Source organism: Medicago truncatula, chromosome 1 (assembly GCF_003473485.1).
Source record: "Medicago truncatula cultivar Jemalong A17 chromosome 1, MtrunA17r5.0-ANR, whole genome shotgun sequence".
NCBI classification, from domain to species: domain Eukaryota; kingdom Viridiplantae; phylum Streptophyta; class Magnoliopsida; order Fabales; family Fabaceae; genus Medicago; species Medicago truncatula.
In genome coordinates, this window is record NC_053042.1 from 9,419,558 (window position 1) to 9,437,833 (window position 18,276).

General features: G+C 32.4%; 1 protein-coding gene and 1 pseudogene across 1 annotated transcript; one reads left to right on the top strand and one right to left on the bottom strand.

Annotated features, from left to right (window-relative positions):
- Nucleotides 1–936: 936 nt before the first annotated feature.
- LOC25482326 (probable LRR receptor-like serine/threonine-protein kinase RKF3) lies at nucleotides 937–10,909 on the bottom strand (annotated as a pseudogene).
- Nucleotides 10,910–12,080: 1,171 nt separating this feature from the next.
- On the top strand, nucleotides 12,081–14,382 carry LOC25482327 (rust resistance kinase Lr10). Its single transcript, XM_013610877.3, has 2 exons — nucleotides 12,081–13,067; nucleotides 13,142–14,382. Exons 1-2 carry the CDS (start codon nucleotides 12,407–12,409, stop codon nucleotides 14,254–14,256), a joined length of 1,776 nt encoding a protein of 591 aa, XP_013466331.1. The 5' UTR covers nucleotides 12,081–12,406; the 3' UTR covers nucleotides 14,257–14,382.
- The last annotated feature ends 3,894 nt before the right edge of the window (nucleotides 14,383–18,276 follow it).

The following is an 18,276-nucleotide window of genomic DNA, read 5'->3' on the forward strand; positions in this document are numbered from 1 at the left end:
AAAAGGAGATAGAGATGGATGAAATTACTGATGAGGAAAACAGTAATGTGAAGAAAATGTTCATAATTGCATTATGGTGTATACAGTTAAAACCAAGTGATCGTCCTGCAATGAATAAAGTAATAGAGATGCTCGAAGGAGATATTGAGGATATTGAAATGCCTCCAAAGCCTTCTCTTTATCCAGATGAAAATATTCAGTAAGACCTAGAAGTCGACTCTAATGAAATTGAATCTGAAAATGATGGCTCTACTAGTTTAATCGATGACGAAGATGCAACGAAGTCTCTATTGATGAATTCTGCTTAATCAGTTCCACTTTGTTGCAGCTGACTATTAATCTGAAAAGGGTTTGGTAGGCGGGCACTAACTTGTTGAAGCTAACTGTTATAATACTTCTACTTCTACTTTGTCGGTTCAAAGAAGGCTCCGTTATCTTTGTAGAAAGTAGAGTTTACAAATGTCTGTTCAAAGAAGCTAGTGGAATCACCTACTCAATAATCAAACTTGATAGACATGTGTGAAGTGAAGTTCTTCATCACATTATTATTAAGTGTCCTCTTGCGAAAAATTGGTTCAACAGACAATATAAACAAAAGTTGTTGAGTGTAATAGATTTCACCATATTTTTATTTGAAGTCATTGGTTTTATCGTTTACAGTTAATAGTAGTTATTGAGCTATCTTGATCAAAATATTCTTCAACAAAACTCTTTATATTCAAATTAGTGGTTTAGAAGTAAGGTGCTTACCTTATTCTTCATGCTATTGGGAGTTGCTCCTTTTTCTGCTTGCTCTCGTATGATAATATGTTTTCTAATGGCACACGTTATAAGTGAACCAAATATATAAAATTTGTGTCGGATATTATACATTCAACTTTTTCAAGTTCAAAATTTATCATTCCAAATACAAAGTTCTATTTTTACGTTCCTTAATTTGTTCCCTCGGGACAAAGTTAGCATGAGCCATACTTGTTTCATATATTATTTTTCAGGTGGTAAACTGCAATAGTTACATTAACAGGGATGGCTTTCTTATGTACTCGTATTACATTATTGACATATATTCTTCCAAATATAACATAGAGGAATTCATCAATAATTAGCAGAATTCAATATTAGAGACTTTGTTGCATCCTCGTCGTCGATTAAACTAGTAGAGCCATCATTTTCAGATTCAATTTCATTAGAGTTGATGTCAAGGTCTTCCTGAATCATTTCATTTGGATACAAAGAGGGCTTTGGAGGCATTTCAATATTTTCAATATTTCCTTCAAGCATCTCTATCACTTTGTTCATTGAAGGACGATCACATGGTTTCAATTGTATACACCATAATGCTATTATGAACATCTTCTTCACATTAATATTTTCCTCATATGAGATTTCATCCATTTCTATTTCCCTTTCATCAGCCAATTGATTATAAATCCAAATGGGAAAGAAAATTTGACTTGAACGTTCGGCATGTGGATTTAAATTTCTTTTCTTACTTGCGATTTCCATCAAAAGCATTCCGAAGCTATATACATCAGCCTTGTAGGATACTCCTCCAATATTTTTGTAGAACAACTCAGGAGCCATATATCCAATTGTTCCTCTTGCTGCAGTTAAAGTGACAATGCTAATCTCATTAGGATAAAGCTTAGCAAGACCAAAGTCTGAAACTTTGGGGATAAAGTTCTCATCAAGAAGGATGTTATGGGGCTTGATATCAAAATGCAAAATTTGCATGTCACATCCTTGATGTAAATAAGCCATACCACGAGCCACTCCAACAGATATCTCATACATTTTCTGATAACTTAGAGAGATAGTATCCTCTCTAGAGGAAATATATTTATCAAGAGAGCCATTGGACATGAATTCATAAACAAGAGCACGCTTTGATCCTTCAACACAAAACCCAATAAGTCAAACCACATTGGTGTGATGTATTCTTCCTATGGTTGCGACTTCACTAATGAAATCTTGTCCATTACCCTTAGATTTACCCAACATCTTTATGGCCACAAATGGCCCGCTGCATAGCTTTCCTTTATAAACAGTTCCAAAGCCTCCTTCACCCAACTTGTCTCTAAAACTTCGAGTCATCTTCTTTATTTCTTTGTATGAATACCTAATTGGCATCAAAGTACTCCCTTGAAGAAAAACTTCAATATCTTCATATATTGATATATGTCTTCTCCGACAAGTATATATCAACAGCACAAAGAAAACCAGAAGGCCCAGGACATATCTTGCAACAAATATTGGCAAAAGATATCTTCCTATCACTCTTCCTGTGTCGATGGCAGTTTTAGATTCTAAATTTTTCTGTGTTAACGCAGAGCTTATTGTCAAGCCAAATATTTTTAGCACTCCTGTGATGGTTTTATCAAGGAAAAACAATTAATACGGAAAACATTGTACTGTTTCTTTGCAAACCAAGAGAAAGATCTCTAATCAAAAGGTAAACATAATAAAATTCTGACGAGCTTTTCACAACTTTCAACCATAAAAACTTTGGGCATTTATATTTTCGCATCACTATCTTTATATCAGACTTTTTCTTTATTAATTAAAGATTATATAAATAAGGCACGAGAGCCAATAGCACGACTAATGCACACGAACGGTTTCACCCATTCACAACTATTTTTTCTTTTCTTTTTCTAATTGTTATATTTTATCAAAAAACACAATAATGAAAGAGAATTTGCAGTCTAGAATGGATGTTACTGACTGAAAATTCTCTTCTATACTCTGAAACCGTGTCATCTACACTTATTAGTTCATGACTTCCACAATCAACCACCATTTGAACGTTTTTCCGTTGTTCCCTCTATTTTTTGTTGCCTCTTGTCATCCTCTCCGTTGTTCCCTCTTGCCACCACGGTTTTCGCTGCACAACTACTATCATAAGTCTCTCTAGCTCTGCGTATCAGCATTCCAATCACTGTAGCAAAGGAGGGTGGGGAATAAAAACCTGGCGGAACCGATGATTGTCACCGCCCAACATAATTACAGGCAAAGGAGGAAGAGGATATTAGTTCGGTAGTGGTGTGTAAAAGAACGGCTACGATCAGAGAAATTTAAAGTTTAATATAATAGTGTGGTGATCAAGGTTGTCAAAATCAAGACTTTACTTCAGGTCGAAAGCGAATAGCAAAATCGGGACTCGTAAAATCGCAATCAAAATCGTAGGATTTTATCCAAGGACTTTTGTAGAATCTATATAGGAAATTGTAAAATCACAATCAAAATCGATGAATTTTACCCAAAAAAATTAATACTAAATATATGTTATAAATGGTATATAGTCAAAAATGACTTAGTTTATAAGAAATCATAAAATCGCAATCAAAATCGACGGATTTTGTCTATTTTGGGACTCTGCTATAGATTTGAGTCTTTGAAGGTGAAGAAAGTCGCAAAACCCTGGATTTTAGGATTTAAGTCGGGATTTTGACAACAATGGTGGTGATGTCATTCGTGGGCTTTGCACGAGAGTTGGGTTCGTCCACATAATATATAGATATAGATAATAAAGTATTGCGCTTAAGTTATATTAGCTTTATATTCCTAAATTAGTAGTTCATTTGAATTTATTATATATTGGTTTGTAATCTATTATATGTTATGTCATTGATAATATTGGAACTTTAATCGTCTCATTGTTATTCTCTATTGAAATCTTGTTTTGTTAACATGGTGTTCGAACACTATGTGTGAATTTCAAAATTCTTATATCTCATATCGGATAGATTGCACACAAAAACTAGTGTTTATATAATGGAGGTATTAATTTTAAAGACCCCAAACATTAAATTTAATTAATCATTTTTCTTATTTAATTTTTTTTCTCGGTACACGTCATTGTCAAGTAAGCAATTTGCACGTGTCATCATGTGCTTGGCACATGCTAATGCATGTTGAATACACGCATGCACGCGCCATCCCTATGATCAAATTTCATCGTTAGTACTCATATATGAGGCTAGATCAAACCATTGATTTTGTAACGGTCAACTTTCATCGTTACTCCTCGCCTATAAATATAGATCTTATCCCTCACTTATACTCACACCAAAAGTTCTCTTGAGTTTTCAAAGCATTTTTCTCTCTTCTCCCTCCTTTATCTTCTGTTGACGAGCTATTCTTTTCTTCACCCTCTTTTTATATCCCTTCGGATTGAAATAGTATTCCTAAGGCCATAGTCCCTTCGGTTTATATTGTTCCTTCGAAATTAAGAATGGTCTTAAGAACATAGTCCCTTTGGTAAATTTCCCCCTTTTGAAAATAAGAGTACTATTAAGATCAGAGTCCCTTTGAAAATAAGAATGATCTTAATAATATAGTAACTTTCAATGCTTTATGCCTTGGAAAAGTAAGAGGTTAGAATGGTGGAAACACTATATTAAAGTCGTCATAGAACAATATTAAAGTGGTCTCAATGCCCTTGGATCAGGGATATGAAGATTGAATTCAATCATTCTTAGAAGGTTTTTGAAGAAAATACTAAGTGAAGAAAATTCAGTCCAAGTTCCTATGAGTTTCCATATGGAAGAACGATCGAATATGGGAGGAAAAAGCAAGATTTTGCACCACATGGGCTGCCTCATGCGCCATTTACGCCTGGCAGAAATTTCTTGCAGCTTGTTTTTCAAGTTGGATCGGTGCAAAAAAATCCAATTTTCTTCTCTTAAATCCTAAGTAATCATTTTCTATATATAAAGACCCTTGCACTCATTATTTTTCATTCAAAAAGTTGACGATTCAAGACAAGGGTCAAACATCAGAGTTTTTAGGTATGATTTCTTCCTCTTCTTGTTCCCTTTAGGGTATGTTTTTCTATTGTTTTGTTGTGATGTATATTTCCATGAGCAACTAAACCTTTTGATTGTGGCTCGAAGATGAACCCTTTCTTATTTGTTGAATTCTATTAAAAAGTTTTCATTCAGTTATGTTTTTCTCGTGTCCATTTTAAATTAGTTCTTGCCTATTCTTAATGGTTTTTCGAAAGAGATCATCGTATCGTAATCTTGAAAATTGATCCGTAAATGAAAATTAAGATTGACAACCCAAAATTATTTATCCGTGTATATATAGCTGCTCTAATTACTTATTTCATAATTATGTTAATAAAATTCAAGTTTGAAACCGAACGTCTTCTACTCTCTTCTTTGGACAACTCCATAATATAGCCTACGTCAATTCGGAATATTCGTTGTTGTGGGAAGTTTTGTATGAGTTTTAATATCTTAAGTTTAAGTAAATCACGAGTATACACATATCAGATTGTATCCTAAGTTAATTCCAACAAAGATGAAAGAGGGATTTAAGTATTCCCTAATCGTCATTAATAATCTTAATCACAAACCTTGCGTTGGGGAGGGCAATTAAACCTTGCAACTCTATTCAATTCACTTTTGCTCTCACACCTTGTAATACGTTTTTCTAATTGCTTAGTTGAACGACAATACCTATGGAGAACGATAAACGTACAACTTTAATACTTGTTACAATTTGGTGTACTCCCCAATTTCGTCCATCAATTGCCATTAAAGATTTTCTTAGCAACTTTCAACGAAAATCAAGATTTAAAATTTTGCAAAATAATAGAATCATTTACTTTAGTTCATAATTGACTGAAACATAACCTACCGGCATTAGTAAATTATGTAGTAGTTGTAATGAGTTAGTGTTTGATACGACTAACTTCAAAGTCCTCAATCCCTTTGATAAGTCCATATTCTTCATTGGAAAGAGGAAATTCAATGTTTATCAAATAATTTTCTCTAATTTTGCTAAGCAAAAAGGTTGTTTTTCTTTTGTTAATGAATAATGAAAAATGGGTATGGCACAAACGTGTGGGTCATGTTAGTTGGAGATTAATCCATAAACTTAGGAAGCTAAAACTTGTTAGAGGATTAATCCAGATATTATAAGTATCATTTAGATGCCCTGTTTAGAGCACACCGAAAAGAAGAAAAAATTAAATCAACCTTTAACTCTAAGAACATTGTATAAACCTTCAGATCTCTAGAACTTCTACACATTGATATGTTTGGGCCAGTCAGTACAACCTCAATCAGTGGAAAGAAGTATGAACAAGTCATAGTTGATGACTATATTAGATGAAATTTGATAAGATTTCTGAGATCTAATATGAGTCATACTATGTGTTTAGATTCTTCTGTACTCCAGTGTAAAATGAAAAGGATTTCAAAATTCTAAAAATCAAAAGTGATCGTCATAGTGAAATTGAAAATGAGTCATTTGAATCTTTTCGTAAAAAACATGGAATTATCCACGATTTCTCTTGTCCTAGCACTCACAATAAAATGGGGTTGTAGATAGAAAGAACAAACCTATACAAGATAGGCACACACGATGATTCATGAAAACAATATGGCTAAGCACTTTTGGGCAGAAGCTATATACACAACATGTTATGATCAAAATATAATCAATATCAGACCTATATATATTGATCAAAACACCATATGAACTATTCAAATATAGCCATCTTAACATGTGTTGTTTGTCCAAAACTCCACCTCATCCATCTTCTTTTTCATTGAATGCAACCTGGCCAACTTCTGATTTTGGATTGAAATGCATCTTGACTATGCAGCAATAAAAACGCGACTGTCCCTTTGGAATTATGAACTAGTGTGAGTTAACTCACACAGCATAGTTTTACACTTGCGTTAGTTAACTAGCGCAAGGGTAAACTTAAAACAGGCGCAGGGCGCGAGCAAAATGTGCAGGGTGGAGAGCATCACTTGTTTTTCCTACTCAGGGAAAGGGTAAAAATCCAGTAACCCAATGCAAACATAGTGCCAAAATGCCTATTTAAAGGGATATATTTACCCATACATATTCTTTAAGAAAGTTGGTGGTTCAAGGCAAAGACAAGTTCCCGGAGCATCAAAGACTCATAGATATTCATTAAGAAACATGGTGGTTACAGGCAAAGGCGAGTTACTGAAACATAAAAGAGAAGTGTTTTTCAACCTCCTTCAATTTGTTCTACGAGTATGGTTTGTTCTTCTTTAATTATGTTTTCAATTACAATTTTTTAATGCAATTTCTTTATTCATATTTATTTTCGAACTAGGACTTGAATCCCCTAGACTTGGAATTGCGCTTAGAAGGGATTTAGAGATTCTAATCGCCACTAAAACTTCTAAATAAAAAACATTATTTCGCTGCAAAATCAACAACCTTGCAACCCCCCCAATATTTTAACTGTTTTTCATCATCAGGTTAGTAAATTTTGGAGTCGCAAACATCAATCCTTGTGAACTTGATGTACTTACTACTATGCTACTTGGAGAGGTTTGATGCACTTTTAGAATTTGTCATCATCAACTTTTTTTTTTCCCTTCAAAAAAAAAAAAACTTCTTGATGTCGTTGCTTTGGATTGTTGATCTTTTCGACAACACAATTCGATTTTCCTCCGGTTCAATTTGACCAACGATTTCTTATGTTTGATCAGACCATAGTCACATAATTCGTGAACCATGCCAGGAACCGCGAATTGGTTCGTACGAACTGGTTCCCAATTCTTTTGCGAATTGGTTCGCGAGAACTGGCTCCTAAAATCGTTCAAAACAGCGAACCAAAGAACCGTGTCTAAATTCGATTATGATGAAACCCTATCAAATGCGCATTTCAGTAGTGAAAATGTGATTTAGAGATGTGTACACAGTTCAACACCATGTCTGCAAGGTGCAAACCCTTTATGCAGTTCTCTACTCCAAGCTTGAAGATGAAGTGTGCTTTGGGCCTTAACCCGAAATCAGCCTATTTACAAGCCCATTAACTTTTTTTTTCTTTCTGTTTTTGGTTGGGATTGTTATAAAAATATTTTATTTTGTCACATGTTTGAAAACTTTCGAGACATGGCATGGCATCGTACATTACAAGCATAATTAGTTATAGACTTAATTGCACTTTTGGACCCCTATCTTTTCAAAAGTTGCGGTTATGGATCCCTAACTAATTTAAATACAAAACAGCCCCCTATGTTTTGATTCTTTGGCAATTTTGGAGCCCCAAAACAAAAATAAATAAATTATTTGACACGTGGCACCCCACTTAGGATGTCACGTCAGCGTTGATCGAGTCAACAATGGACTGAGAGTTATTTGACTACTTTATTTCTATTTTATCTTTTGTTAATTAAATATTTTTTTTATTAGTAACGCACCGATTATTATATTTGAACGTAGCACGAACCTCCCATGTACCTAGTTTTTTTAAAGTCACGAACCGCGTAACGTAGCAAATGCTGAATAGTGTGACTATGGATCAGACTAATATCAACTTTTCTTCACGATTGAACCGTCTAATGTGGTTAACAACATTTGTTTGACATTACGTTTAACAAAAATAAGATTTAAATAACTTAATTGATCTACAATTAATGATGTAGAAAATATTAGATATATAAAAAAATATTATATTACCTTTGACAATGCCAAGTATTATATCTGCAAGAAGTTGTAGTCCTTATGTCAACAATCAGAAGAGATAACAAACAAGGAAATAAGCCCGTGAAAGAAAACATACAAGGCTATAATGTAGCAATAAATGTTTTTTATATGTCCAAGTGATAAAATAAAAAATAACTCATTAGATAAAAGTGCACATGTTAATTTTAAAATATTTCACTCACATATCAAATAATTTCAAATTAATGTCAAAAATCAGCCTCACTTATGTTTTTTTTAAGAAAAATGCTAACGAGTATTTTAAAACGCTTTTCTGTCTACTAGGAACGGCACATTCGAATTTGGCTCTATTATTTCATCTTGTCGTTTGCTTTTTAGTTCTTTCTTTTCTAACTCTAGGGTGGAGTTTGTTAGGCGACAAGCCAACGCGGTTGCTCATGCACTTGCAAGAGAAGCCACGTTCTTAACTAGTCTCGCTATTTATTATGATATACCTGAATGTACTGAATCCTTAATTATCAATGAAATGCTAGAAGCATGTTTATTTCCAAAAAAAAAAAAAAAACTTTTAAATAGTACTCCCTCCGTTCCTTTTTAAGTGTCATTTTTGAAGAAATTTTTTGTTCCTATTTAACTGTCACTTTCAAAGTTCAATGCAACAATAAATGTTGTTTTACCAACATTACCCTTAGTTATTTATTACGAAGAGAGAAATATATGAAATAAGATATTAAATGACTAAGGTTATTATAGTAAAAGTATAAATTATTGTATAAGAAAAAGTAAAATTTATTGAGTGTCTTGATTTGTATAAAATGTCAAAAAGTGACAGTTAAAAAGGAACGGAGGTAATATTATTTTATAGAAATTGATGCATTCAATACATTAGAAATCGAACATTTTAACTTTTCCTATAAATATTTTTTTAATTAAAAATCTTTTAATAATAATGCTAGAACACTCGTTAGCATTACTTTTTTTTTTTTTTTTTTTATAAGAAGTCCAACGTTTTAATTCCTTACCCCAATGTGGGATGTGTTGCAGGCTGCTGCTGCACCTCAAAGTGCTTGCACCCAAAACTAAACATTTAATTGTCGTATTCATATTTCTTTTTCTTCAATCAATAATAAATCTTATTAACAAAAGCAGAAGAAAAAAGAACATGTAATGATTTTATAAAAGAACATAAACTATTTAAAGATAAATATTTACCTTCCATTAATATGAACTGCTTTGGCACTTGGTCTACAAAACAAACAAAAATAATTTAGCTCTAAATATTTTAAAATTAATTTAACAAAAAAAAAAGTATTTTGCACTATTTTCTTCCATATAATACTGTTTCTTTTATTATATTTCTGTCAGTATTTCTTACCGCATGGTTTGCTGACATCCGGTCCCAATGGATAAATACAATAATCATCATTTGGATGATAACATTCAACATTTCCTATAGTGTGATTGAAGTAGCACTCTTGTGTATCGCCGCAAGAATCTTTACAAGCACCACTCAACCATGATACCTGAAATCCATAGAGTAGCATTCCATGAATTTCCTGGTATGAAAGTGATCGATCTGGTACACCTTCTCTGACTCTGACATTAGGAAAATCTGAAGATGACATAGCAACAAGCTTCACTTGGCAATAATCTTTTAATCTCCCAACTGAAAAGTGGTGTGTCCTATAGTAAGGCTCCTCGTACCCATAGTCTTCATCTTCATAGTCCTCCACGTAGAAGTCTGCCGCAAAAGCATAAAGATAGCTTTCGGAGTCGGAGTTGATACAGGGAGCTGTATCCACATACTCAGGATCATCATTCACTTGTTTGCTACAATTCAAGTATATTATGTGCCCGTATCGGTGGTCAGAATAATACCAAACATCCATTATTTGATATGGATCCTCGTTGTTGATATGAATGAAAGAACTTGTGAAATTGGATTTAGTTAAGAAATATGGAGGAATGGAGGAGCAATTACCCTCTTCAATTACTGGATCAACTAGCCGAATTGTGTAATTTACGTAGTTGATTTCCTGCACATAGTATTTACCTGAAAACAGAGTTAACACGGTGATGTTGTTTTCGCAGGATAACTCGTACTTCGGATCACCACAGCTTGTTGGGTCATTCATAAGTCGAAAAGGATGTGATATGTTTGTGATTTTGCCGCATGAAGAAGGTGGACAATATGTTTGGTTATTTGTATTAGTAATTGCATCACATGTTTGATGATGATGATGCAATAGTAACACAGTAACCACCGTCACAATTTGGAGGAAGCTTAAAAGTGATATTGATTCCTCATAACAGGTGAAGGATTTCCCTCTGCTCATGTTTTTTTGCTGAAAATAATTTTCACTTATCTAAAAGGGAACTTGTATAAGAGGACTTTTAGTGGTGGTTCTTAACAGGTAGAAGGTATGATGCTCATTTTATAGTTTTTTTGGCTTAAATGTGTGTTTAGTCCCTGCACTTTCGCCCAGTTTTGGCATTGGTCCCTACGCTTTTTTTTGTTTGGCATTGGTCCTTGCACTTTCTAAAACTTTTGACTTTAGTCCTTCCGTTAACTTTCCGTTAAAAAAAAAAAAACAAAACTAACGGTGTGCCACGTGGCCCAATCATGACACGCCACATGGCACACTAAAAAACAAAAAAAAAATCAATTTTTAATTATTATTTTTTTTACTTAAAAATATCACTAGTCCCTGCACTTTCAGCATTTTTTGATATTAGTCCCTGCACTTTGGTATTAGTCCTTGAAATTTTTTTATTTTTATTTTTAAAAAATACTTTTTATTATGTTTTAATTATTGTTTTGTTCATTATTTTTATTGAGAATAATCATAAAAAAATAAAATAAAAAAATCTTTGTTAAAAAAAATTAAATAATAATTGTATAACATTGCAAATGGAAATTGTATCGTATTAACACCGTAACAATAGATAAAAATCAACAAAGAAGATGGAAATTAAATTGCACTTTGGCAATATAGGAATTTAATTTTTTGTTACAATCAATTTATGGGGGAGACTATATTGCCAAAGTGCAATTTAATTTCCATCTTCTTTGTTGATTTTTATCTATTATTACGATGTTAATACGATACAATTTCCATTTGCAATGTTATACAATTATTACTTCATTTTTTTTAACAAAGATTTTTTTATTTTATTTTTTTATGATTATTCTCAATAAAAATAATGAACAAAACAATAATTAAAACATAATAATTTCATTGAAAGTATTTAAAAAAAAAAAAAAAAGTTCAAGGACTAATACCAAAGTGCAGGGACTAATATCAAAAAATGCTGAAAGTGCAGGGACTAATGATATTTTTAAGTAAAAAAATAATGAATAAAATAATAATTAAAAATTGATTTTTTTTGTTTTTTAGTGTGCCACGTGGCGTGTCATGATTGGGCCACGTGGCACACCGTTAGTTTTGGTTTTTTTTTTTTAACGGAAAGTTAACGGAAGGACTAAAGCCAAAAGTTTTAGAAAGTGCAGGGACCAATGCCAAACAAAAAAAAACGTAGGGACCAATACCAAAACTGGGCGAAAGTGCAGGGACTAAACACACATTTAAGCCTAATTTTTTTTATAGAGTAGTGATATATGTACAACCATTTGTGACTTCTCCAACAAATATTTTTCCATACACACTACCCTCGATTAATAATTAAGACACTCAAATATCTATGTTGGTGACTCATTCTACCATTTGGGTCTTGTAAGTTTAATTCAGCCGCTAGACTATTCTCACCCCAATAAATGAGGCACTAGACTAGTAGGAAACTGTCTTTCTAAGGATCAAAGTCATTATAGCATTGACCTGGCCTTGGAAATTTTGGTTGTCTAGCACTTCGATTTACCCTTGGAGGAATATGCAAATTAATGATAAATAGCTAAGAGGATCAAACACGACACAAACCTCAGTCACACATAGAAAGATACAAAATGATTTGCAGTCACATTACTTTTTCCTTGATGATCATGATAACAATAACATTAGTGCTAATACCGCTTCTTGGGAATGCCCAGAAAATCCCTACTATTGGATGTCCCTTCAATTTATCATGTAACCATCATAACAAGAAGATTCTTGAAATACCTTCTTATCCAATTCCTATAAAACTCCTCATAAATCACATTAACTACACATCGCAAGTATTAGAAGCAAGTGATCCTGAAAATTGTCTTCCACGACTCTTGTTACTTCAGTCAGATTTCACTTCATCAATATTTCCTTTTCGGATTATTGATGGTTCTGAGTTACCACCGATATACAATGAGTTTACCAATATTAGTTTCTTTGATTGTTCTTCACTTGGACAACGCTATCTAAAAAACGACGGCCCAATGAATGGAGATGAGCAGCAGGACATGATTTCTTGTCCAATTTATATGGCAGCATTTGACGACGATATGGTTAAATTGAATCTTGTATTCTGCACCAAATTGTCTCAACGAGTTTCACCCCTTATTCTTCCGGCAGAATATTCTAATGGGTATACGATACGACAAACCTCAATCTCATTATCATGGTCGGAAACAAATCTTGACAATGGATGTTTTAAATGCAAGAACAAATCAAAGAAGATAATTTTATCCTCTGCAGGTGAGATAAATTCACTTTTTTAATAAATTATGTTGCTGAGAATTTTATAAGGATATTGAATGTTTAATTTGTAGGTGCAATGATTGGCTCAACTGTGCTTGTTCTTGTATTTGGATTTATTTTTCAAATATATCGCTATTTTAAGATGAAAAGCGAAGATCATACAAGAATTGAAAACTTTTTGAAGGATTACAGGGCTTTAAAGCCAACTAGGTTCTCTTATGCAGACTTAAAGAGAATTACAAATAAATTTAAAGATAAGATAGGCGAAGGGGCTCATGGAGCTGTTTATAAAGGTAAGTTATCGAACCAAATTCTAGTAGCCGTGAAGATTCTTAATAATACAAAGGAAGATGGGAAGGAATTCATAAATGAAGTGGGAACCATGGGCAAAATTCACCATCTCAATGTCGTTCGTTTGCTTGGCTTCTGCGCAGATGGTTTTCGTCGTGCTTTAGTCTATGACTTTTTTTCAAATGGTTCGTTGCAGAAATTCATTTCTCCCGCGAACAGCAAAGATGATTTCCTTGGATGGGATAAGTTGCAAAAAATTGCTCTAGGCATAGCAAATGGTATTGAGTATCTCCACCAAGGTTGTGATCAAAGAATTCTACACTTTGACATCAATCCTCATAATGTCTTGTTAGATGACAATTTCACTCCCAAAATTACAGATTTTGGTTTGGCCAAGATATGTTCAAAAAATCAAAGTATCGTATCCATGACTGCAGCTAAGGGAACATTAGGCTACATGGCACCTGAAGTTTTTTCAAGAAACTTTGGTAATGTCTCTTATAAGTCTGATATATACAGTTACGGTATGTTATTGTTGGAAATGGTTGGAGGAAGAAAGAATACAAAAACAATTAGTGGCGAAGAAAATATACAAGTTGAGTATCCAGACTGGATCCACAATTTGCTTGAAGGAGGAGATATACATATCCCTATTGATGAAGAGGGAGATTTTAGAATTCCAAAAAAATTGGCAACTGTGGGACTATGGTGTATCCAATGGCACCCTTTGCACCGTCCGACAATGAAATATGTGATACAAATGCTTCAAGGAGAGGGGGACAAGTTAAAAGTGCCTACTAATCCGTTCGGACCAACAACTACAACTAATACAAATGCTAATATTGTTGCAGAACGTATGAATTTGGAGCTGGAGGTGATTGAAGAATTAGAATAAATATATATTAATTATACATATGTATTGAATAATTGTTCATTGTCAATGACTTGTTACTTGTTAATAAAGTATTATATTTGTGAATTTGGGTATTTATAATTGAAATGTCATATGAAAGTTTTAGTAGGTATCGATGTGTTTGTTATTATAGTTGCAGATGTTTTGGCAAGAATGCGTGACATAGGTTGCTTTGTAAATGAAAACCATATTTCAAATGTTGTGATTTTGCACGGAGGGATGACAACTTCATATTTCGCTGCTTCTTAATTTTCACTTTGCAAGAAGTATTAAATTTGATTTTTGTGACCCGCCCATTGAGAAGTATGAAATACTACGAAATAAGGGAATCAACTTTGAATCGGACATTAAATTTGTGTAGACATCTGTTCAAGGTTTAAAGATCTAACCTTTAAATTCGGTCGGTAGAAATGTTGTATAATTTATTTTAGGGCTATAATTTGAATCCGGAACACCTATTTATTTATTTTAAAGGTAAATTTTAGTCACTAAACTGTTTGACAAAAAATAATCATCCACGTATTTCTTTTAAAATTTCTGTAAGCATTTTAAATCCCTAAAAATGCTAAAGGAAAATGATACAAGAGATGAATTTCTAACCAATAGATTACTACTCAAAGCTTATAATTACTAAGAATAATATATAGTTACAACTTAGAGTGAACAATTTACCTTAGAGTGTATAATGAGTAATATCGACAATTAATTAATAAATCAAATATAGATTTTTTTTTTTTGAATAAAAATCAAATATAGATATTATATGTACATCATAATATTTTTTTAGGTAAAATAAATCATAAATTTTTTAAAATAACAATTTTTTAATTTTTATTTACACTTTATTGACTTTGGAATATTTTTAGATCCACAATTCGCACCCAAAAATCTTGAAATTACGGTTTTCTTCATACCATTGTTTCTACCATACTTATAGTTATAGTTCAAATATTCTTTTTAATTTGTGTCACTATCAAAGGCTTTGTATGAAATCATAATAAAAGCTCCATATTCTTATTAGCTTCATGCCAATGTAATTAGAACAAATTAAATGGACCCCTATGACAGAACCAGCCAAATCCATTGTCTGCCCAGTCCACTTCTTACACCCGAATTCTTTCATACCAATAATCTTAAATATTGTATAATTCTTTCTTCACATGTATCAAAATATAACCCCTCTTAAAAAAATATCACGATTTTCACACAAAATTAATACGATTTTCATATTTACAATTTTCACAAAAAATTAATACATGTCTTTGTTTCGAGTTCGATTAAAACTTACACCAATACTTTAATGTACAGTGTAAAAATAGGAGCAACAAAACAAAAAAGATCAATAACAAAACACGTATTTTGGTTGGATCCAATACAACCTTACAAAATCAAATTATAAGTTGATATATGTATCTCTTTATAAACTCTTATTTATACGTGTTTGGTGCTATATTAGATTTTTATATTAGTCTCAACTCATCCTTATAAACCTGATTTGTGAAGATTGTCCCCATTAACAAACACATGTTCATGTCAATCTCTTGTCCAATTTGAAACTCTTTAACACACACACACACACTCACACTTAAAACTATTGATAGCAAAAACCTATTACAAAATGATTCAACGAATCCAAAACATACTTTGATACTATTTTAGATTTTTCTCTTACACCCGACACAATTTCATAAAACTGGTTTGAAAGCAGGGGCGGACCTGGCCTGGGTCTGCTGTGGCAAGGGCCACACCAGCCCAGGCCGAATTTAAAAAAAAATGTAGAAATAAACAAAATCAAAACGTATTTCTATATCGTTCTTTCCTCTTCTTTCAGACACGACTTACACACACCAAAATCCCAAAACCACCATTCTCCAAATTGCACGCCGCTGCCACCCACCGTCGGGCACCAATGACCAGCCCACCACCGACGGCGACGCACCACCGGTCCACCACACAAGTCACCATCACAACATCTCTATTTTAGGTCATTTATCTTTTTCCTTCTTTTTTATAAGTATAAATGGTAGAAAATTATTCATGTCTTGATTGAGATTTAAGAGGTATAATTATTAATTGTTATGCTTCATATCCTAATTACCATTTGCCAAACGTTTCTTCCATTCACAGTCTATTCATGTTATTTTTTTTCTTTTCATGAAGTCTAAAGCTACCCTCACTTGCTTGCTCCCACTGTATGCTAGGTGACTGATAACCTTCTGTTTGCTATTATTTACATCCTGAAAAGATCCTCCAACAGCTGGAAAGGGGGAAAAGATTTTACCAATTTTTTAAGGCTTATGTTAATTGTTCTGTTATATTATTGAGTATCGAAAGGACTTTCAGGCCTTTGTGCAAAGTTTGTGAAAACAAAGGCACTACCTTTAATTTGGTATACAAACTTATGAAGTTAGCTCTGATTTAGTGTTGAACGCGTTTTCTTATTTATGAAATATATGAAGAGTCAATTAAGTAACAAGATGGATGATCAATGACCGTCTTGTAAACATATATATAGAAATAGATGTTCTTCAAACAATCAGTAATAATCTAATTTTAGCTCATTTTCAACAAATGGAAAATATAGCATTTTTTTTTTTTTGTAATTTTAGTTGCTACAACTACTTTTAATATAACTTCTTATTATATTTACTATTATTTAATTATTTATAAAAAAAAGTGTGCCCCAATAATATTCAGAGTCCAAGTCCACCCCTGTTTGAAAGCTACTCTTTATAAACTTGAATCTAAAAAGTCATATATTTTCAATGAAAGACTTGTGTTTTTCCAATAAAATAAATGATCGATATTATTATTATACCATTATAAAAAGGCAGAAGGTGATATTGTGTGTTAATTACTTCTAATTGCTTAAAATAACCCGCGGTTTTATATTTACATGTTTTTCTTTAATTTCCTAATCCATGGATGTGTTAGAATAGTAGTGTATAATTAATATTTTTTTCCAGCTGTACATTTATAGAAAAATAATTATGTTTATTATATAATTAATGAATAAATCATTTATGATTTTTTGTTCATGGTGTATAGGAATTCATTATTCATATGTGTGGACCAATTAAACTTATTTTAGAGTTTAAAATATGTTGATGTGACACTAGTTCGTCTTCAAGAAGACTTTGTAAAACTTCAATTTTCCAATTTTTGTCGTGACATATGGACTCAACGTATGTGTTTTTATCACTACATCGTCAAATGAGAAGAGATAAGAAATGAAGAGTGACCAATGGATGAATGTATTTTGTGATAAGAAATGTGGGACAATTATTCTTCGTTTTTAAAAAAACTAAACTAATCTACCTAAATTGACATCGGAGAAAGTAAAACATGAAATCTTGAGAAGGAGCAACTCCTAACTCTTAAGTCAATACGGTGAGACCAACCGTGCAAACCGATGTGAAATCTTGTTTTTAACCAATGTGAAATCCTCTTTCTGTAATACTAGTGGACAAAAAAATGAAACTTCTTACGATGTGCTCCTTTCTTTTTAGTTTCCACGATTACCTCTTTATGAGGAAATCATTGAGAAACAAAAAAGAAGAGACAGACTCTAACCATTCATTATTGTTTGTTTTATTTTATTGGCAAAATTATGATTGTGATCTTGTAAGTTAATCTTTTTTATTTCTTGGATTGGTCCTTCAATTTTATTTACCTCGAGTCGGTACTTTTTACATTGTATTTGCGTCGATAACCTTTAAGTAATTCTTCAATTTTATTGTCATCCTTTACGTTACCGTTGATGTCAATGTAAACCACAAATTTCATTCCATATATAAAGATAAACCACAATAGAGATGAATGATTGACTGTTTTTTTGTTTAGTAAATCCTTTTGTGAGTTTTCTCAATATTCAAATATCATATGTGTTCTTTTTAATGAAATTTGTTAAAAAGGCTAACAGTGGAAACATAATAATGCAACATAAGGAACAATTCAAAAAATTAAAAATTAAATTAAAGAATCACTTTAGAGGAGAATTTA

Bases quoted from the DNA above. Each gene is read 5' to 3' on its own strand.
- LOC25482327 (XM_013610877.3), top strand. From the start codon at position 12,407: ATGATTTGCAGTCACATTACTTTTTCCTTGATGATCATGATAACAATA. The intron at 13,068-13,141 runs GTGAGATAAATT...TTTAATTTGTAG, and splicing joins GATAATTTTATCCTCTGCAG to GTGCAATGATTGGCTCAACT.